Source organism: Crassostrea angulata, chromosome 6 (assembly GCF_025612915.1).
Source record: "Crassostrea angulata isolate pt1a10 chromosome 6, ASM2561291v2, whole genome shotgun sequence".
Classification (NCBI taxonomy): Eukaryota; Metazoa; Mollusca; class Bivalvia; order Ostreida; family Ostreidae; genus Magallana; species Magallana angulata.
Window position 1 is genome coordinate 20,377,529 of NC_069116.1, and position 23,881 is coordinate 20,401,409.

Sequence of the window (23,881 nt, forward strand, 5' to 3'; positions counted from 1 at the left end):
AACGACAATTTATTATTCATATTTAACAGTAATACATGAAGGTAAAAGAACACAGAAAAGTCATACATGCTAACTTTTAAAAAATCTTAAGTATATACATTAATTTTTCATGTAAATACAAATACAAATATTTTATTGGCACAAACACAATTACAATAATTGGCAAAGGTCCAATGGATATACAGGAACATCATTGTACAATAACTGCATGTACAGTACATGTATATATATTTTTACTGATCTATATAGATCAGTTTAACATTTCCTTTGACTAATTGACATCTGTGTTCAAAGCAGTCATTAATGAATTTAACAGTAATTTTTAAAATAGTATGTATTTCACTATTTAAACATAAATGTAAAATGTATCTTCAATATTGACTTCGTCAAACAATATACATTTTCGGAAGTTTCCCAGTACTTATTAAATATTTTAGTTGTGTTTTAATTACTACTGTAGTTAGTCAACTGTTTTTGTTGAAATTTATTTTCCCAGTCAGACTAAAACCTTTTATTTCACTTCATTAAACAGTAAATTAGCAAGGACTGGATTTACATGATTCATTTAGACTGTTTAATTTTAACACAGTAAAGGGTTTGCATGTGTATTACATGTAACATGCAGTCATATAATTCGTAAGATTTACTGGTATTATTAAAATTGTTAAATACTCGGAAATCACGTCTTCCTGTTGTTGTCATTGATTACATTTAACATATATAAGCCTGGCTATTTAAATCAAGTTTAAATAATGTATTTACGGTTTACCAATATTTATAATAGATTAATAATGCCCTTTTCTGGTTATTAGTCAACCCATTTTTTAGTCACATCCGGTTTGATTCTATGATTTCCGGTTTGTGAAAGAAGTAACAGAAATAGCTTCAGGAAAACTTCACTTATGTCAAGTGGAGAAATTATGACAGAAAATGCAGAATGATGTGAATTTTCGAATAAGGTCAGCACATATGTCTGACCCAGACTGTCAGGACCAAGGGACTATGCCACAGAGAGGGAAAGTGGCAAAAGGTAATTCCTGAACCAAAGATAATTTTTTTTGACTACATTTTGAGAATGATTTTTCTATTTTCATAAAATAAAAATAGTACTTTTTCGAGCAAATGGAAAACATGGGTTTTTGTGGGCAAGATCGGGTTGTATTCAAAGTAATCTAAGAGTTGTATATCGAGTGAATGAACAAGAATAGCAATTGTTTACCTGTTTACTCTGAGTCACCTTTGGCCTGCAGTAAAAAGGCGAGTTTCTCGTTAGTAAACAGAACCCTTGCCAAAAGAGGGTGTTTACTTTACTATTTTTTTACATGCCTCATGTGACAAACCAAAATGCCATTTGTGATAATTGTGTTCTCCTGACTTGACTTAGCATCAATCAGTAACATAAAATCAGCTCAGATTTATTTGCATTAATAAAATTCAACTATTCATTTAATCATGGCTATTCGTTCAGCGGTCATTTTCCTTTTAGAATTTCACATTCTAATCAAACACAAAATAAAATTGGTATGGTCCTACATAACCTGAGGTAAAAAACTTTTACTATAGTATATATTAAGTGATTAAATATAATTAATATAAATATACTAGAAGATATAAGCCCAGCATAGGTGATTTTAAAGTCATTTGTAATTCCTTTGCAAGAGTTGTGTTCATTTTATGAAGGATAGATCTAGATATATAGATCTAAATTTATCTAAAACTAAAAGAGTACAATTTTGTTTATTAATACAAAAAGACTTGTTCCAAAGTGATAGAGAATCCAAGCATTATCCAAGAGTATACTGGAGGATGTGTGTGTAAGGCTGAAGACATAATGACAGAAATTTCACAGAACAATAAGTTTTCTTTTTTTCATGCATTTGAAAAAAATGACTGTATTAATGGATGGCTGCTTTAGTTTACATTTATTTGTTGTTCTGTACCTTCTGATTTTTAAAATTTTTGCTTATTTGAATTCTTGTAGTTTCAAATGTTAGAGCATGTTTAAAACTGATTACCAGATCGTTACATAAAACCTACTAAATGCCTTTTATTAAATGAGGAAAAAATCCATTTTACAGCTAGTTGCTCATTTGTATCATTGCCTATTATATTTGAATAGCTAAATTTTGTGCGTGTGACAATAAAGCTCAGAGTTTTTTTAGAGGAGGAAATAATAAAAATTCATTAAAAAGTAGATAAGATCAGTTCAACTGACATACATGTTTGTATTCTTATGCATGCATGTTTTTATAATACTTTTAAATCTGTTTAACTTAGACCACCTTTACAAAATTGTTTGTTTATCACATTGACTAAAAGATACCATTTAAGGTCAGACGACACGTTCCTCGATTTTATATAATTTTTTTCAGGAATTTGTTAATGGTTTACTACTAATTTGACAAGCTTTCTTGGAAAAAATTAGAATACTTTACCAGGCATTTCTGCTAAAATACTAGAGTATGTAATTCCCTAAATGATCTTGAATTGCTGGTATAAAAGTAAATAAATATACAGCACAGCAAAACACCATAGTGGAACTCTATCTTGGCCGGGGACAGGCTTTAAACTCACAACCTCAAAAACTTACTTGGCAGTGAGCGGCCACAACTATAATCACTCAGCCATCTAGGCATAATACCATGTACAAGTAAATTTTAATCATTTTTAAATAATTATAAAAATAATAATTTTTATTTGAACTCTTTATTACGAGGAGATACAAAAAAGATACCCGAAGAATGTGTCATCAGACCTTAAGTCTTTTAAAGATATTTTTATGAGCTATTTTTGTTTAGAGTTGGAGAAAATTGATGTTTTCTTTTTGTCATAAACACCTAACCACATCTGTTTAATATAGTTGTATCATCATTTCAGTCTTAAGTCTTTCATCATACTTAAATCATTTTGATATTCTTTGTTAGTTTTGAGATGTGGTCATAAAGTGATACAATTTGTTTGTTTTATTTGTGTTACTGATTTTACCTTTTATATAAATACATTTTTTATACTTTTTACATTTATATACTGTTTTATCCATGTATGTCTATCTGTCAATCTTCACAGCAACTATTCATCGCAGGTGTTTGAAATTTTAACACAGTTTTAGGCATACCATATGGTTGGATCCGTTTTAGTACCACTCTAAAGTCAACTTCCTGCTAAATGAAGACTTTGATTATTTTTAGTCTAAATTTTCAAACATTATTTTCGTCTAAGATTTCCCAGCAACTTTTCATCACAGGTGCTTTAAATTTTAACACACTCTTTGCTCAGGCATACCATATGGTTAGATTTATTTTTTACCAATCAGACATCAACTTCCTGTTAAATGTCAACTCTGCTTATTTGGTATATATATTCACATCAGAGCTGGGTTATTACTAGTGAGCATTTAAGGCATTGTAGAAATTTGTTTAAAACCATTTTCTGCAATGCGGCAAATGCCAATTTATTGATTCAGCATTTGAAAGATATATGATATAATAAAAGACATCTACCCTTGTTTAAGATGTTCCAAAAACTTATCAAAATTTTTAGATTTTGAAATTCATTTGGTACTAGTTTAATTTGATATCAATTAACTGAATTATTTTAAGGTTTACCATATTTTTCCATGTAAGAAACTGTTGTGTCTGTCAGAAACAGAAACCAAGGATTTAGTTTTCACTATGTAAGCTAAATCAAGATGAAGTTATTATTAAAAAAAAACCTCAAGTGTTTTTCAAATTTTGTGTTTTTTCTAAATTCCTTATACATTTAACACTGATTGATATTGAAACCTTCGACTGAACTTTAATAAGAATTTCCACTGATTTAACTGATTTTCTTCAATTGGTTTTTAATTTCTTTTGATTTGCAGTTCGCCAAGAGTTTATGATCCATGAAGACGGAGCCATTGCTTACCAAGAACAAAATGAAGAATGTAAGTCAAGCGTGTTAATTTGTTATCATAATTGTAAGCAAGCATGAGATTAAAGCTCAAGTCATGTACAAATCCAATAATATTCCTTTTGGATATCATCTTTGTCTCCATAACTATTGTTATCAGTAGTCACTGTCACTACTGAGATACTGTAAACCAACTTTAATTTGTGACAACTTTATTTTGCTATTTACTGGGGATAAAATGGTATGCTATGAGTAATTTTCAATGCCATGCCTTATCCATAGCTTGTTATGACAACCATACAACAAAGGCTGGTTTGCAGCGAGAAACATTCATGACAACGAGGCTCTCGCGAACCTCGCAAAAATTTTTAATACAGTATATTTTAATCAACAAGGAAAAGCATTTCAAAATAAATGTGCTGTGAGAAGGCAAAATTATTGGTTGTGAGAACCAAAAAATCTAGTGTGTGATAATTTGGCACTGTGAGAATTGAAGCCATCATGATTATCAGCTGAAGTGGGAATGGCTGCTCCTTAAATGAATCATAAAGTACAGTGTACATTATGTATCCCTCATTCATGATATATACAGTGTTGTGTATTGTACTATCATAAGTCATTTGTCAATTCTACTTGATTTTATGAGTGGAATAAAGTAGCATGAGAAATTAAGCCATTACTATTGAATGAATTCTTCTTGCAAATTAAAACACCAAACAACACTTCGGGTTCCTCCGAGGATCATGACATGACTCATCATGCTTCAAGTGTACCTGTAACAGAATAATGATATACAAGGTGATGACAGTGTCAATTTTCCTTTCATTGGTTCATTTCAGTTGAGAGACACTATGGTTTAAACAGATTCAACAGGAGAACAGTTCGAGATGATATTCCAGTGGCCCGAGTGGTACAGAGTGACGAAGAGAGGCAACAACAGGAGGAGAGATATCAGGAGTTACAGGCCCTGAATGTTCAGTAAGTCACTGGTGTTGTGTTAGAACACATGGTATGTGATTTATATTTTACAGTTCTGCAGGTTTTTTCATGATTTGTTTTTTATTTAATTTTGCTCTTTTTCATTGATAGTACATATTTATTAATATTGGTATGATAGCTGGAATTTTTTTTCCCTGAACCGTTGAATGGAACTGCAGCTTTACAGTTATATCCGCAAATATCCAACAAATGTTCTCATGAATATTTTGCCTTGAAAGATCTATATACATTTACATGTATTAGTTGTCATGCTTTGTATTTATGAACTTTAAATACTTGCTTCAGAGCTGAGGAAGATGCAGAAATAGCTAGGAGACTAGAACAAGACCTTATGGGTGAAGATGTTGCTGTGAAAAGACAGAGAGAACTTCATGATGAGGTAACAATCAGTCTTATGCATGTACTCACTGGTGACAATCAGAACAACAAACTATGCTAGATAAAATGTGAAGAAAGTAGAGATCTCTCAGTATTTTAATAGCTTTTTTCAAAATGAGGAAAAAATAAAGGTCTACTTTTGACGCATTTGAGAATCACTTGTTAAAGTACAGTTTTGTTTTGTGTGGGAGAGAGAGAGAGAGAGAGAGAGAGAGAGAGAGAGAGAGAGAGAGAGAGAGGAGAGGGGAGAGAGGGAGAGAGAGAGAATGGGTATGAACAGTATACAAACTATGCTTTCAAACAACAATGGTAGCAAAAAAGTTAACATGTTGTAAATGCAACACACCACATGTATTATGTACAAAAGTAACCATAATTTGTATATGTTTGATCATTTAGATGGTAAAAATATTTTTTTTTCTTTTATACATATTTCACTTATAAATGCATGTTTATGCTCTCAAGTACTGGTAAACCAAGTTGATTATTCAAAACTTTTAACAAGTTCATGAAAGAAAATGTTTGGAATGCTTGCCAAAATTTGATGATTTCTCACAAGGAACTTGCAAGAAAGGCATTTGAAAAGGAACAAGAGCGGTATGCAAAGTACATGGAAAAGAAAAGGATAAAGGAACTGAAGAAAGAGCGGGAGATTTTAGAAAAGCAACTACAGCATCATTCTGAGGAGGCAGGGCTAGTGGCTCGGGCCTTACCACCAGGTGTGTATAACCATCTGTATCTATTCTTTGGAGGTAGGGGTAGTGGATTGGTCCCTCCCATCAGGTAACACCTCTGTGGAGGTGCATGGAAATTCCCTGTAATCTCTTGGGATAATGGAAAGCCATAAAGTGGGTTAAAAAATCCTAAACAGAAATAAGCGCTAAAGATATAATTAAAAAATAAATTGATTGCCACATACTGTAAACCAAGTTTTAGATGTATGTAATAAGTATGTGCAATGTTTGGGAGCTAGTCACTAACCTGTTGTTAAAAGAATGATTTACATGTATTTGAAATAGATAAAATAACTGCCTGCTTGCATAAATTAATTGTCAGGAATTAGTTTTCCACTGGTCATTTGACATTAATAAGTTTTGCTTATAACACTTGGTTTACTGTGTATATATATTTAGTATGTAGCTAAGCATGGTTTTTGTCTAATTGTTGTGCACTTGTTTTAACTAGATGCTCGCTTGGGTCAGGAAATGCCACATACCCCAGGTAGGCAATGTGGCCAAGAGCCTATTGTATAACTTTACTGATGCAAAAACAAGAACAGAAATTGGTGAATCATTCAGCAGTGGAGGAAAAACATTTTTCATTGGGTATAAATTAACATCTACTGCACAAAGTCTCTGATGATCCTAATGGTAAACTTGGTTTCCTTGTTCTAGATGTTGAGAGTGCGAACCACGCTATGAGGGAAGTTAGACTAAACAATGGAGCTGTAGACAGACAGGCCCAAAATATCCACCATTCCAGGTCAGATAACAGATAGTTAAGGCAAATTCAAAGTGTGCTCATGTAAGAATAACATTTTCTCTCCTTTTAAGTTGTTCAAGTTGAGTGCACTTAAAAAAGTTGACTAATTTCCTCTATTAATAAAGGAATTTAGAACACTGTTTGAGAGAAAGATTGATAAATGTCAATGATATTTTTGTAGAAGTTAATGTTTGATAAAAATGTAGTTTATGTATTTAAAAAAAGGGTTAAGTTTCCTTATTACATATGTTTTCTTAAACAAGTTTCAACTGTCTGACATCAGGAAACTGTTGATAGACTGCAATGTTTCATTTCAGAAATAAAATCGAATGTATCATGTAATGTACATTTTGAATAGAATTGGAAGTGTAAGGTAAATCAAAAGCAAAGGGGCAAAGTGTGAACGAATGTGCTGCTACTGGATAGTTGTATTTGGAGTTTAACAGTCTTAGAACTGGCAATATTACGGTCTTGATGTAGAAATTCAATTGACATAGACAATTAAAAAATCTGAGAATGTTTGCTTCAGATTTGAAGTAATGTATGAAGCTGCTAATAAAGTTCTAAGACTGATTCGTTTTATCCTTGGCATGCTACTATGTATGTCTACATCTAGCTCTTTGGTTTGTTTTTTTGTAATGGTCATTCCATATTGCAAACATACATGTATGTTTACTCTATTTTCTGTTTTAGAATTAATTTTTATGTCTAAATGGCATTTTTTTTTTTATTTTAAGATATTTGAATGGATTACAAAGCATCACTGAGAATTGTTTCATACTTATTTATTTAGTTTTTACATGTGCTAGCATAATCAAATTAAATACCGGTAGTTACTGAATAGATATACATTGTACATGACATGGACTGTAATGTAAGAAATACAATATATACTACTAATATCTGACTTGTATGGCTCTCTAGGATATTTCCTTCTGCCATAAGTAAATAATAGCTTTGTATTCAGGTAAAATCATTTCTTTATATACAGGACATAATTAGTGCTCATAAATGTGACAAATTGAAGGAAACACTGATAATAACCAATTTTAACTTCGTATTAATTCATTAGTATAGAGATAATGTAAAAATGAACAAAGAAAACTCCAGAATTTGAAGAAATCTCAAGATTAAAATTTCTATTGTAAACTGGAAACACTGTACTAAATTTGCACGAACGCTTTCTTATATCCATGTATATGTATTCTGTTAAAGTATTTGTACTTTTTTTTAAAGAGGAAAAAAAACCCATAATTTTTAATGAAAAAAAAATGTGCTGACTGATACAGTCTTCTCAAATGTCAACTAAAGCCACAAACATGACTTATTAAAGTACAGTTTTTGGATGTCCATTTTCTGTGTTATGTCACTGATTGGTTTCTTTTCTTCGTTGTCCACAGAGTAACCCACACAGGAAGAATCGAGGATGACGGGGATTTCTCTGACTTTTACCCACAGCTTCCTGATCACATGGATGAACAACAGAAGAGATTTATCCAAGAGACGGCTGATGAGGTTGGTATAGTAGTAACTAGAAAAATAAACAGTTTCAGTTTGTACGATTTTCAATACTGTATGATTGTATAAATGAATTGATGGTAAATTTGAAGAAGAAGAAAATTGCCCTTAGTTTTATAGTAAGATATTAAATAAAATGTACAGGATTTTGTTTGTAACATAAATGAAAACAGATATCTATGTTTGTGTATGTATATTGTTATGGATAAACTTAGCATTTTTTTTATCATCGTTGTAGGAATTGGCTCGTTTGTTGCAAGAACAAGAACATAAGGTATGTACAGATTGGGAAACTTAACTGTTAAGGACAATTAGAAAATCCTATCTTAAAGGATATACTTGGTAGTTTGTTTACATTTAAGAAATAAACAACGTTATTTAGTGAACATGGCGTTATGAATAGCAATTGCTCTGTTGGCATATTCCATGATGCGCGCTAGCGCATCATGGAAAATATGCCAGCAGAGCAGTTGCTATTCATAACGCCATGTTCACTAAATAATCGTTGTTTATTACTTATATTTGCATTTTACCACTTGCAAATACCCTGTATTAGCCTAGACCTTGACATTTAGCTATTACATCAAAAGTAAACATTCAGACTTTGTAATGTATCTTTTTTATTCACATAGATTTGTTAACAGAATCAATGATATGTTATAACAGTAATTCCTTTAAAATGTTATCAAAAACATGTTTTAATATTAAATACGTTAATTTTAATGGACTTGGAGAAAAACACATGTTGTATCGTATAGTGGTTTAATCTATAACGTCATGGAAAGAATATAACGTTACACCTTTATGACGTCATAGTATACAGACAGAGCAATTGCGATTATAGAGAAATAATTGCAGCTCCTCCGTATGGGCTTACAGTGGGAAAGAACAATGGAAATGCAAATATATTATTATGGTAAACATTTGAAATGAATCAAAATGATCAATTGATTTAAAATTTCCAGTTCACCTAAATTTTTATGCCCCCCTTCGAAGAAGGGAGGGCATATTGCTTTGCTGCTGTTTGTCGGTCGGTCCACCAACAGTTTCCGTTCATTTTCTTCGCAGAGGATGAACATGTTGAAATTAAATTTGGTATACAGGTTTATCAGGAAAATATCTAGGTCCAGTTTGATATTGGGTACGATCGAGCAATTTTCGACAAAGTTATGGCCCTTTGACGTAGAAAAATTCCAGCTATTGGCAGTTTCCGCTCATTTTCTTTGCAGAGGATAAACATATTGAAATGAAATTTGATATACAGGTTTATCATGATAATATCTAGGTCAAGATTGATATTGAGTACGAATGAGCAATTTTCGACAGAGTTATGGCCCTAGGACCTAGGAAAATTCCAGTTATTTGCAGTTTCTGCTCATTTTCTTCGCAGAGGATGAACATATTGAAATAAAATTTGGTATACAGATTTATCATGATAATATCTAGGTCAAGTTTGATACTGGGTACGATCGAACAATTTTCGACAGAGTTATGGCCTTTGGACGTAGAAAAATTCCAGTTATTTGCAGTTTCCGCTCATTTTCTTCGCAGAGGATTAACATATTGGAATGAAATTTGGTATACAGGTTTATCATGATAATATCTAGGTCAAGTTTGATATTGGGTACGATCGAGCAATTTTTGACCGAGTTATGGCCCTTGGACATGGAAAAATTCCAGTTATTTGCAGTTTACGTTCATTTTCTTTGTGGATGTTTCCAAAGGAGGGGGGCATAAGTGTTTTACAAACATCTCTTGTTTATTTAATACCGATATGATGTTAGGAATTAAAATGAACAAATTTCTTTAAATCTCTTTTCATCAATCACATTAGAAAAAATTCTTTAGTAATTCTTTGCTGGATGCTTGATTGAGGCACATATATGTATAGCTATTTAACTTGCTTTCAGAGAAACAAAGCTGAAGTCGACCGCAACAAACTTAGAGAAATAGAAGAACAAGATGAGAGGCTTGCCAAAATCATCCAGGAACAGGAAAAAATCAAACTAAAAAAGGCTAAAGAGAAGAAGAAGAAAGAGCAGGAAGAAAAGAGCAGACAACAGGTGAAGTTATGCCTCAAATCTTACCTTTCCCTCTACCTTACCCTTACCTTGGTGATTTATAAAACATACGTGTGAGCCAGTCAGCAGTTGTACTACTTACACGCTTTACATCATGATGATTTTTAATACTCTTAAGAACAATATTCCGTTAAAAAGATCGAAATGGGATGCACATTCATTGGAGATTTTTTAACAAATATTGATGAAGAAATATTCATAGAAACCAATATTTTGTGGGATAAATGATAATCTAATAGATGTTCATGTATTACTAATTATTGCATTACATTTTAGCAAGTGACAAACCCTGCAACTCGACCACTACCTGATTTACCCGGTCAGAGGTCAGATATTCCTATTCAAAGGTCACACGACCACCATAGGCTGCGTAGGGACAGTTTTCTGCAATCTCTGAACAATGGACCAGCGGATAACTCTGGACAGCAGAGAAGTCCTGATAACTACAATACCAGTGCACATTCCTCCCAGGGGGCCCACAGCTCCTCCCACAGATCCAATAGTACCCAGGGTGTTCCCAGGATGGACCAGCGGCTGCCTCCTCGTGGAGATCACAGTGTTCGGAACGTAGAAAGGTGGCTTGAAAACTCGGTGATGGAATCTCAAGGTCCTCCACCCCGGAGGAGGGTGCAGTCTGACAGATCTGACCACAGTGACCATGTTCCTTCTCCCTCCCCACCTGGTAGTTACCATAGTGACGAGGAAATACCTTACAGGTAATTTCAAAACTAGATAAGGAAATCATAATCATTTCTATTTGATAAAGGTTTGAAATATAATGGTACATGTTTATATACCAGTTATACATGTAGAATATTTATATGTGGTAAAAAATTAATGTAGGATGTCCAATGTGATAAAAAGTAATTTTAGGAGAGGTTTTACATTGGCTTTGATTGTTACCCAATCCATTTGAATTTCAATAAATATATTTAAATTATATGTAAAATGTAATTTCTCTTCAATGAGTTGTGCGTTTTTTGTTACAATATTGAATATAAAATCTTTTTCCAATTTTTGTTATTTTACCTTGTATGATGAAATATTTCGGTCAATTTCACATGACACCACACAAGGAAACATCATTTTTCAGTTAATTTCATCTTTGGAGAATTTAATTAAAAGTACCTGTATATTTCAAAAATTTTATTATAAAATGTACTTGTATTTGTTAGAAAATTACCAAAGAATATTCTAGTTGTGCATATTCTCTCTTCAGACCACCCCCACAGCAACAGCGAGTCTCCTCCCGACCACCAGAAGAGAACCATTATGCTGTCAGTAATCCAATGCCATTCAACATTGCGGCCGCCATTGACCCAACTTACCACCGTCGAGCTCATGAATTCCAGCAAGATGAAACTGAGGCCAAGGTTCCTGTTACTATGGCTACTTCCTTGCCAGTCAGAGGTACCCTGAATATGTGTCTTGCTGGGGCTTGGTATATGATTAAACCACTCAGAATTTCCCCTTCTCCTGTAGAGTAACAAATAGAAACAAGGCCTATTGCAAAATGTACAAATTTTCTTCTTTAATTCTATTTCTTAATATTCCTGCACGAAATCATAAAAAGATACCACCACTGTAGTCTAGTTCTAATTTCATGATACTGAACAAGAAATAACATGGAAATGTCCATTTTTTTTATTCCACTGCAGTCAAAAGCAACTTTTAAACTTTTCTTCCATACGTAATCAATAATTTCAATTGAATTTATCTTGATAGAATTCAGAGCAGTCATAATCTGTCATGTTTACTCTTTCATTAAACATCTGAATTTCAATTGCATGGTACAAATGTTCATGTGAATGTCTCCTATAGTAATTGCGCCTTTTGTGCCAGCACATTCCGTTCCACTGGGTGTAGTTGACAGTAGTCATATTGTTTTGTCCTCTGTTTGTGTGCGTGTGTTTCTGCTGTGATTCACCTCAGGGAAGTTTGGTGTGAATGCACTAACCACTTTGACCTTTGACACAGAAACGGAACTAGAATGGGACCCCTCTCTACGTGGAAGCCTTAGGCGACCCAAGGGAACTTGGAATCAGATGGCCTTTCAGCGAGGATATTTTGGGGGTATGATGGTTCAGTGAAATGATCAAAAATGTTATACCAGTACATCAATTGTCACTGTATATTTTGTTTGGAATGTTGAATTTAACATACAGTAGTATTTCATAAGACTGTTTGATACATTGGATGTGTTTTACATATAAGCCTAGTAATTTATTTTTGTAGTTTAAACAGGATATGTTAGAGAAAAGGGATTTGAAATGATCAAAAAATATAGGAAAAGGAAAAAATGTTTTAACTTTTCAATTGAGCTTTTGGTAATAAATAGATAAATACCGGTATAGGGAAATATATTAGTTCTAGATTTAAAAAGTTTGAAATGTGTCATACCCTAACTGTAAAGAATACAAGATGACCTCCATGAAAATAGTGGAATTATGTAGTTTACGCTAAAAAGACTTCTTAGATACATTGGAAACATACAAGTGATTAACAAAGAAAATTCTTGAAGTAATGGTACTGTTTTATTCCATGTTCTTGTATAATGTAGTGTAGCACAACAGTAGGCTACATATTGTCACAATTAACCATTCATACACAACTCCTCACTTACTGGTACATGTAGATGCATGTATGACCTCTGAACTCTTCTGTTTGAATGTTTCGTTCAGACACAGCCTGCATTCTGTGTTGAAGCACCTTCATGTTTGTTTGTAGTATAGATATTAACTAACCCCAAACTGTTTTTATGAATTTAAATCTTTTTCAAGGCACTGACAGACTTTTTCAATTGTTTTCAAATTAGCTAAAACTCAAATATTAAAATAATATCCGTGTAGATTGTTATTTGGTAAAGTAGACATTTGGAAAATACATACATCTGTGTAATAAATTGTTGCTTTTATTGTTAATAGACTGACATGGAAATTTATCCAACAAATACTATTACCGGTAATAATTATGTAGGATTTAAGACATACATGTATACTGCAGAGTATGATGTACTAAGATATTTTATCAAAAGATTTGTTCGTCTAGATACCGGGGTGTCAGATGATGGCAGTTACTCACAAGAAGGACCTGTTATATCGCCATGGCAACCAGTGCAAGGTCAGAAGCGATCGTCTCAGGACAAACAGAAGAGAGCGTCTACGGGTAGCAGCAAGCACGATAAACAGAAAGGAAATTGCAAGCAACAATAATAGTTCAAGAATGGGAATTCATGTATACATCTGGACCAGTGTTAATTAATGTATTGGCAATAATCGTCTATTTGCTTTCAAAATTAAGGGCTTATCTGTTTAGATTACAAAATGTTTATGACATACAGGATAGATGACATCTTTTGATGATTTTACTTAATGTGTGTTAATTATTTTCTTCTCTCTACAATTCTTGCTTTTTAAAGATATTATAATAACCCTGAGGAACATAAACTGTCTGTTCACTTTTGACTTATTAAGTCAGTGCCGCAAATTTGGATGTCTGTTTATGACATGTAAATTAGGACACTTTTTGTATATATCATTTTCTACCCGCTATCAATCATTATCATTTTTGTTATAGATTGCTTTAAAAGGTTTTCAAAAAGATTAGGGTTCCCATTACATTACATTTAACTTTAATATTTACAATTTTTTTTATCTACGAATAATGCCACAGTACACACATATATTTTTGGTTTTTTTTTAGAAATAAGTAAAAAGCATCAATTTTTATGCAGAATTATACAATCTTAATTCACCAGATATTAATTACCAGGTATAAACTTTGTGTAGTCTAAAGCTATTTTTTTTAAAATCTTTAATAATTTATTTCGATTAATGAATAAATTTATTGATTTATCTGAATAAGTTTTCATGAGGATTTAACTTTGTGTTGTGATCTATTGCTTACTGATCATAGTTTCACATTGATCACCATATAAAAATGATGGATCAAAAATGGAGACAAAAGCATGAATTATAAATGTTGTTATCGATCACAATTTCGATATCCTTTATTTGATATTAGCAGATCATGCCTAGAAAATTAATGAAAAATGTGACTTGGCTTTCTGTTCTTAATTAAACACAGTCTTCCACGTTTTCTGATATTGGTACCTTAGTGGAGTGAAATTTATGAGTACATGTATTTTGTTCTCTTGAAGGTGGTTGACTATTTTGTAGATTATAAATTCACAGTATTGCTTCATTAATGGCATTAAGCAGAGCTTTGTGTATGCAGGTATTGGGTCTGCTAAATTGAAAATTGTGCAATATATATTGTCTGATATTTTGCTGGATTCTTTTTTTCCATCTGCATGTACATTATTTGCAACATCGTTTGATGGAAAAAGGCCAGGATCACATATTCTTGGGCTTCCCTGCAAAGCTTTTTTAGTTTTTCTTACTCTGTTACTGTTTAAAGTTAAGGTTCCTTATTTTGCTGGTCACACTCATAGAATTTTGCTACAGTGAATAAGAGAAATCTCAATTATAAGTGAAATGTAAACAATTTCACTTCACGGGGCAAATTTTGACAGAAATCCTGGTGTTGGGGAAGTGATGGTAGTGTCCAGGGCTGCTTATAGAATAGATTGAAGGTTGTGGTTTATTCTGGGGTTGTTAATACAATGTACCATTGGGAAGAAGTGACTTTTCATCAAGTATGAATATACATGTACATTGAGCAATTGGATTTTGAATATGATTATTTTTTTTTAAAAATTCATTTTTTTTTCTTAAATTCCTTTGGTTATTATTACTTGTTATCCAGACTGTTCATCCTTTACCTTTCACTATAGCATAGAAGTGACAAGAAAAATATAACAGTATACAAAAGTGATGCTTATTTATAATATTGATACATGTAATTGTGTATGTGATGTTTTGATCTTTATTGCTGTGATAGAAATGTCTTTTTGTAGTAGTTTATATATCTTAATTTCCCGTGTCTCTGTCTGGGGAATTTAATAGTCATGTAAATCTTGTTTTGGTTGAGCATTGAACTATCTTAGAGTCTGTTTTCTTTGCATGCTTATTTTCTTAAATATTGTGTGTTGTAAACTGTCTTCTAGGGCTAGAACAGTATCCCAGGGATTGCTAGTCACTAGGTTGTCCTACAACCCAGTACATGTAAGTCATTATACAAAGTTGGAAATAGAAAACCTCTTATTTGATGATTTATCCAAAACCAAAATACTACATGTATATACTTGTATATGTACAGTAGATAATTTTTTGCATCAGTGCTATGGGAAAGGTGTAATTACATGGTTTTATTTAGGGGGAAAGGGTTGGAAAAAATGTGACGTCATCGCTCTTAAAAGTGAATAAATGAAATAATGAATTTTTTTTTTCAGTTCAAGATACTCACGACCATTCCTTCATTTTTTGTATTAATTATATTGTTATTTGTTTTCATTTAAACTTACCATTTCAAGATATCAAGTTGGGGTAAATAAGTAGAGTATACCAAGAGACATACTAAGTATTTGTTTGATTCATCATTTTGTCTTTAGTATGTGCAAGTTAAATGTTGGTGAGAAAACAGAGTTATGTGGACAATATTATACATTTGAGTAATCCAAAAAGACAGTAAGCCAAATGTATCCAATATTAAAAGAGTTAGTTTTTTTGCAGTATATATGTTTTTGTTTTGTATGATCTTTTATTAGTGTACACATTTTACGTACTTTACATTATGTACCTGTAGTTATAATATTCATGCATACGATTTTTTCCAGAAATTTAATATAAATATATTCATTTAAATTCTTAACATTCTTTCACTTCTTTTTTGAAAAAGTAGTGTAAACATCTTGATTTTGAAGGAGTATTTAATTAACGTTTATGTCATATGAAAAAATGAGGACAATTCTTGTACGAGTTAGATCTTGTATTAATTCTCTCAAAACATTCGCAAATCTGGATTTTTTTCTCAAAAGGGGGGAGGAGATAGTTTTGTATGCAATGGAAGGGTAGGGGATTCAAGACCAGTTTTTTGTAACTTTACTAGTTGAATGTGGACTTAATCAGTTTGAATTTTGAAGGGGTTTCCTGACCCCTCCCAAGATCCATGCATGATTAATGTTCTTAACAATATTTTCACAATTAAATTCAAAACAAAATGCTTTGTAAGACATGTATTTTATTTGCAAATGAAATAGATACTGAGAGGACTTTGAAGTCCTTCTTGTCATTCGATGATATTCAACAATGACGCTTTTCTTCCAAAATTACACCAGCATTTTCTAGATCAGTTTTAATTGATTTTAAAGCTAAAATTGCCATTCGGAATTCAATTCTGATAAAATCACATCGAAAAAAGATGTGATTTATGGCACTTCAATGAAAATGCAAATATTTGAACCACCGGTCCAGTATATATGAGACTTGCCCAATAATACCACAATCGAACAAAAAATACTTCAGCTAATATTTCTAAGAAACTGAATAATAGATAAATAAGTACAACATGAGTATAAAACAGTCATCATTAGACAAATTTTTCTGTAATTCACGGTCAAAATATGGCGGATACAAAATATTTGGATAACGAATGATAATATCACCAAGGAAAATGTATATAGTGTTCTTTTACGTCATCGGAGTAAAAATAGGTTTGTTTTGGCTGAGTCCATTACAGTGCTGCTTGTTAATGCCGACACAGGCCGCGTACGCCAAAGCGTGAGCGATGTAATGCTGTTCGTGGACTCCGTCAAACAGGTGAGCCATGGGGCCCGTGGCATACACTGGGACGTCCTCCGCGCTGTGTGTCTCGTACAACAGAGGAACAGCGCTCACCTGGCGGTAGTCGTTGTGAGCTGAAAGAAACATATATATAGAAGTTCTATTATATGCATTTATCCATCCGTATTCAACATATCAGAAACTAGCGTCCGATGGAATCCGGTATTTCATTTTCTGTATGCATGTAACGAGCAAATAAATGTTTTTTTGGTTCAACGGAATATAAATGACTTCACAACTAATTTGATTGAAATCAGCTGTTCTTTTACTCTACCATGAGCACAACGTTAGTCCCACCGCATATTACCAAAAACAGTTTTATGTTTTAGACTTCAGAAACATGTAAAGTCCCTTATTTCTATTTCACATTTCCAAGGATTTGCCTTACTGGTATTGTCACCAATGACTTACTGGTATCGACAGTGTTGGGGTCCTTCCGGAAGCCCCAGTCGTAGCCGGGCCCGTTTCCGTAACTTAGAGTGGTCCAGGCATTCCCATCTACGGGGAGTTCTTCTGGGGCAATTGGGTTTACAACACCTGATCAAAATCGAAAACATATAAAGTGATAGAAATATTCCGCGTGGTTTTCCTCCACAATGTAGAATATCCTGTGTCTTGAGCGAGAACGTTTTTCATGCTAATGATTACTGGATACCTCTTTAATACGCCATTTCAATAATTGTTCAGTAAAAAATAATTGAAAACCCATATATGTCAGTTTGTTCAGAAGAAAAACTTTCGTAGTCTAAAAAATAACAAAGCACTAATAAACTCACCAAGTATGTTGTTTCCACGGTAGGAATGTCCCCCTATATTGAACACGTGAGAATGGTCAGCCGTTACGACAATAAGGGTATCACTTGAATTGGTCATTTGTAACGCTGTCTTCACCGCGTCCTCAAAGGCCAGGGTCTCGTACAGAGCCCGCTTTGCTGTGTTGTTATGGTGACCGTGGTCTATTCGTCCACCTGAAACCATAGCATAGCATTTTTTTTAACTGACGATATGAAAGATTTTCATGTTTTTTACGGCCATTTTATTAAAGTAATGATAATATCATTTACAAATTATCTGGTCAATTAGAGGATAAAAATTGTACAAAAAAAGCAGACAATTTCAGGAAAAAATGGGCGAGCCTACCTTCGACCATCAGAAAATAGCCCCTGGTGTTATGACTCAATATCCGAATGGCTTTATCCGTCATTTCGGCCAAAGAAGGCTCTCCGTTAGGTCCTGTGTCTCTCTCCAGGTCGTACTGCATATGTTGGGGGTTAAATAGGCCTAAAATAGTTTTACATAAAATAGATTTTATAGTACTGCATGGGGCGACCAAACAAATTTTGCCCGTCCGACTATTGACTAAAATGTGTCAGAAGCATAGTTATTGCGAGACTGGATTCGGTTGGAGTACTAGTATTTATTTTCTTTTTCATAGTAATTTATTGTTAAATAATTTTCTTTTTCATAGTAATTTATTGTTAAATAATTTGCTAAGTAAATTTCTATCAATCTTTATTGCCTAGTCATCATCTTGAAATTATCAACAGAATTGTACCTAACGCGAAGTCCGTTTCGTCGGGGTTGATGGCATCAAATTGCTGCTTGTTCCAAGCATACTTTGGAGTGTATCCTCGCCATTTCTTGTCTCTGCCCCAAATCTGATTTAAAATGGGGGTTATAATAATGCTATTCGCTTAGAAAGTAACAAATTCCGGCGTGTATTTCTAGTAACAATATCATACTAGTATTATACTCTGTCAGTTAATATAGAGCTTCATGTAACATAGTTTTAAGGAGGCTATGTGATCCACAAAATAACTGTCAGATCTCCCCAAAACTTTGACATATGGTAATTTTGGCCATTACTGACTTCTAATAAAGAAAATTTTCAAATATTTCAGCTTTTAAATTTCAGCATTTTCCTATATCTTAATACAGAGTTCTTCTTCTTACTGAGGTAAATATAGCCTAAAAATGGCCGTGACCATCCAGCCCTCTTAATGTTTTTGAAGTTTATGAATACTTATCATGCAAAATATTTATCGAGAACGTTTCAAATAATAAGAAATAATCTTTCAATTTAATATCAATGTAAATACATGTAAAAACCGAACCTCGATGAGATCCAGATCGTCCTGGCGTTGGAATGAGATGTAAGCGTCGCCATACTGAGGATCCTGTTGTCTGTTCCTGATGAAGTATTGTCTTCCTCCCCCGAACAGAACCTAAACCAATTCAAAACCATACATCATAAAATCTTTTGCTGGCGATGTATCCTTACATGGATACTATACCTGGGTCATCAAGACTTAAAATTTATATTTATATATTCTTATGGTGGACCGACACAGGATGTACTCATACTAGGTTTTGAGGCTCATTTACAGAAAATCACAAAATTTTAAGATTTCTTGCAGGGGAAAGCACTGGTTTATTCCAGTAAGAGTTATTTCTCTTGTCAGAGAAAATTTTTACCTTAATTAAGAGGGCTCTTGTCGGGCTGTTGTATTTTTTTGTCTCAATATATGAACAGACTCTCACCTGGATGTTAGAGTTGTTGTAGATCAGTTGGTGGGCGATATCCTTGCACCCTCCCTGGACACCGTGCATGTGGACGTCTCCCTCCCACAGACGACTGGCTGCGTGCGCATACCCAGCGGCCGGAGTTGCGTGGGTAATTTTTGTGTTGGTCACAATACCCATGGATCTTCCTAGAAAATCGTAAATGGCAACGAATCATTTCAACATTGAGGTGAATCAAGTTCGTCCGATTTATATTTATTCTTCTATTTACTGACATTTTTTTGCTGCTGCAGTCTGTGTATCAAGAATTTTATATTGGAGACGGAAGGTATAATATTCAGGCACGTAGCATCGTTTTTAAAAGAGTGGGCCGATTCATCTAAAAAATCTTACAAGCAATAAATGTGTTTGGAAATCATAAAAACTCTAATCCTGAGGGAGGGGTGCATTCCTTCCATAACTCAAAATTCGAATTTTCATATGTAATTTTGAAAAATTGTTTGCTGCAAGAAAAAGGGGGGGGGTGCCTCTATAGATCCACGCATTTGTGCTGTTCAATTATAAAACGACACTGGTGCATTATATGTTTTAATGTTTACCTTGTTCTTCAAACCAGTCATTCATACAATTGATTTCGGCGCCAAACTGACTGCTACAGTTTCCAACCACCGCGGAATCGTCCACCCCAATCAGCTGGGAGTTGGTCTTGACCCCACACAGGAGAGCAGTGGCTGTAGCTGCCGAGTCAGGGGTCTGTCTGTCGCTGGAATATACCTTGTGTAAAGTAAATGAGGGTCAATTCATATCTAGAAATAATTTTACTCTCTTTAAATTATTTTGAACTTATACGGTTTTCATTTCTTAAGTCAAATATGTATTTCTTCTGTTTTAGCCCAGGTGTAATTACTTATTGTCACTTCTTTAACTTTTTTTATTTTGTATATATCGACGACGTAGATTCACAGAATAACAAAATTAACACGACGTATGCTTTTCAACACAAGGAAATTCACAAGGAAATTAATTCACCATTAACACGTACATTTAATTGTTTAACATTTTTGACAGTGTTTAAAGCAAGAACAATTCTATTGAATTATCAGCAAAAACTTTTCGACAGCAAAATAAGTCTTTAGTGAGTTCAACAAAACTTTGAACACGTCAGACATTTTACGCAGACAAGTGCCCTAACGAGCATTCACCTTAGATAACCCAATATGAGGAAACTTTTCAAATTCTAGCATATTTTCCTCCCCAGAGTTTCCATTTAACTGTCCCCTCAGGATCCGCGCCGCTGTCACGGTGGACATCCCCATTCCATCTCCAACAAAAAGGATGACATTTTTGGCTTTATTTGTGTTGAGGTTCCGATTAGCCGATTCATAAAGATCACGTTGGGCATTTCCAAACCAGTCCGGCTTTCCTTTCATTAAAAAAAAAATAATAAACTTGAAAATGGCCTACATTTATTTTTGACTCGCTTATGAGAACTTTGAATCTATTGAATTTAAAAGTGCCTTAAGGATGTAAACAGTAAAATGATCATTGTTAATTCGATCAGGCAAATAAAATCAATGACAATCATCTTATATAACGAGCGGGTGGGGGGTGGGGGCATTATGATGCATATTAAATATACAAGTATATAGACGCTGTATGTTATTTTAGATTTTTTTTGATTCTATTTCGGGACAAGGCAGTTCTGTGCATATGAATTTATTACTTTGGTACCAAGTACCTCAGGCAATTTTTCTTCTAAAATGCTATCTAAAATAGAAAATACGTTCTATATAGACAAGCTTTCGAGTCTAAATACAATACATTCTGAATATTTTGCAATAAATTAGTCTATCATTTTTAAATAGTGTTTTGTGTTAAATTTTAGCTTGTTAATCACATGGTACCTTTCTTTCCTATCTCCGGTTGATCGGGGAAAATAAATTACAAAAGTAGACTTACAAAAAGGCATATATCATGTGTAAGCATGATTCAGATTACAGATCTCTCTCTCTCTCTCTCTTTCTCTCTCTCTCTCTCTTTCTCTCTCTCTCTCTCTCAGTAGATAAGTGTTTCTACCTATATGCATAGACCCGTATTGTAAATTAGATAAAAATAAGAAACAGGGAATCTTTTTAGTATTGTGAGGCGATCAAACACGGTTAGGGGGATCAAATCCAATAAAGCTTAAGGATTTTATGATAGATTTGATCATGTCCTACCTTATTTGAACACCTCATAATATTCAAAGAATTATTCCTTATAACTTTAGTTATATTTTTATAATTTTCACCAAATGTTCAACTAAATATTAAATTATTGATATTTCTACGTTATTTTCATTTCGTATAATTATGGAAACCCCGCTTGCACCCCACAATACGTCATTTGCGTCATTGATGTAATGTATTGGACTATATGTTACAAATTTAATTCGTATAGCTTTATCATATAAAAGAAAGGCATTAAAAATGTAAATATTGATAAATAACTTACATACCACTATTTAAAGGTATCTAACTTACTTCTAACTTTAGGTTTTTGCACCAATTTACATGGACGCGTAGTTTAAATTAGATATTAAAATAAATACACATCACTATATTAGGTATTTATATAAGTTCTTCAATATACAGTTAACATAAGTGAATTATCATTTGACCTTTGTGAAGTCAGCCTCTAAAACGTTATTGCAGTGACATTTGAAGCACGCACTCCTCTAGCTGTAATTCATTCCGATACTAATTAGCATGCATTTTTAATTATTAATTTTCGCAGAGATAAATGACATTTGTAACGCACATAAAAATAAAGCTCCATATCCATACATATCTAATTTTAGTCACGAAAGAAGAAAGACTTTTTTATTAAAGTTAACCGAAACCTATCTTTGTTAAGAGAATAAAAAAAATGTATGCAGATAAATTTAATATTGTTCATTGTTCATACCCTGCTGGGGTTTAAAAAAATGCAAATATGTAGGACAGCAAGGATGGACATTAACTAATTAGACCGTCGGGAACACAATGCAGCGGTGTGTCTGTTCTTCCCATTTTGTCCCACTAACATAGCGCTGTTGGGCATGAAATGGCTACCATTAATTTTAGCTGTAACTTGGCGAAATTTCTCCCGGCTCTGACCCATACAACACCAAATTTATTTCAAATTCACGCCTTATACTACAATTTACAATATTAAGAATGGACCCCGAGTCAAAGATTACATTCCTGTGCTAGCAGTTGTCATGAATAATATCAAGTTGTTTTTTTTTTTTGGTATAAACCTATGTATGTTGCAATTCAAAGCAGGCAACACTAAACGAAATATTAACGCGATTAGTATTCTGGTTTTCAAAGAAACGTTCATTCTTTTTTATCGTTTTATGCAAAGACGATTATCTACGAAAAACAATGGCTCAGTATAGTAATAAATAAATAAAATAAACTACGAGAATCTGTAAGAATTACCGTGACGATGCGTTCCAATCGTACTCTGTAAGTGAACTAAAACAAGACACAGACACAGCACACGGTTCATTTTGTTGCTCCTTGCCATTCTGTCAAAAGTAATTCATTCTGTATAAGAGAGGCCCAGGTGCGTGTTACGTCAATTAGCAGCGATTATCGGGACACGCCCAGCTCTCTTCAAATAGTCCAACTCCAGGGTCTCGAATCTGTGAATGAAGTCTATCCCATTCGCTCCTGACGTAACTTCCTTCGAAGAAAAGCGTGTGCTGCACGTTTCAATGTTCTAACAAGACGGCCTAGCTGTCCGCGGTGACAAATTGAAATAATTAGAAATTTTCTCGCATTTATTATTTTATTATGGCATTGAATGACGTATCTACGAAAACTTACATTAGCATTTATAAATACAATTTCCACGTTGTTTTGTTATTTATTTTCAGAAAAAATACGTATTGTTATTTAAGTACCGATATATTAAAGTTAGACTCTGAATAAAATTTAAATGAAAAATTTCACTTGGAAAAAATATACCTATCCATTTATAAAGGGGAAATACTCATGTTTTACATTGGTCGACTTGCGTTGAATTACGAAACTTGAAACTAACGATCAAATTTAAGAAACCTTTAATTATTTCATCTAATGAATGATAGGAACCAGTTAAATATATTGTGATTGAAAGCATTAAGTGCACTGGATTGAAAATCGTTTTATGAAACTGAAGCGTATAAATTGGGTCATTCTCAAAATATGCAGCCTTTTGTGTCAGTGTCAATTTAAAGGGGGGGGGGGGGGGAATAAT

At 33.3% G+C, this 23,881-nt stretch overlaps 2 protein-coding genes across 4 annotated transcripts; one reads left to right on the forward strand and one right to left on the reverse strand.

Moving 5' to 3' along the window:
* Window positions 1-833: 833 nt before the first annotated feature.
* On the forward strand, window positions 834-16,121 carry LOC128187332 (trichohyalin-like). 3 transcript variants are annotated; one of them, XM_052857734.1, is made up of 14 exons: window positions 834-1,030; window positions 3,863-3,925; window positions 4,731-4,869; window positions 5,176-5,269; window positions 5,828-5,987; window positions 6,454-6,489; window positions 6,663-6,750; window positions 8,151-8,265; window positions 8,507-8,542; window positions 10,179-10,331; window positions 10,626-11,065; window positions 11,569-11,759; window positions 12,327-12,422; window positions 13,398-16,121. In XM_052857734.1, exons 1-14 carry the CDS (start codon window positions 931-933, stop codon window positions 13,559-13,561), a joined length of 1,875 nt encoding a protein of 624 aa, XP_052713694.1. In that variant the 5' UTR covers window positions 834-930; the 3' UTR covers window positions 13,562-16,121. The 3 variants fall into 3 exon arrangements, with proteins under 3 accessions (XP_052713694.1, XP_052713696.1, XP_052713695.1); XM_052857736.1 differs by lacking the exon at window positions 12,327-12,422; XM_052857735.1 differs by lacking the exon at window positions 6,454-6,489.
* Window positions 16,122-16,470: 349 nt separating this feature from the next.
* On the reverse strand, window positions 16,471-23,376 carry LOC128187334 (alkaline phosphatase-like). The gene is made up of 10 exons (XM_052857738.1): window positions 23,080-23,376; window positions 20,818-21,038; window positions 20,215-20,389; window positions 19,634-19,803; window positions 19,207-19,317; window positions 18,648-18,750; window positions 18,233-18,373; window positions 17,869-18,060; window positions 17,504-17,629; window positions 16,471-17,166 (listed from the first exon to the last, which is right to left on the reverse strand). The coding sequence occupies exons 1-10, from the start codon at window positions 23,165-23,167 to the stop codon at window positions 16,940-16,942; spliced, it is 1,554 nt and encodes a 517-aa protein (XP_052713698.1). The 5' UTR covers window positions 23,168-23,376; the 3' UTR covers window positions 16,471-16,939.
* Window positions 23,377-23,881: the final 505 nt, after the last annotated feature.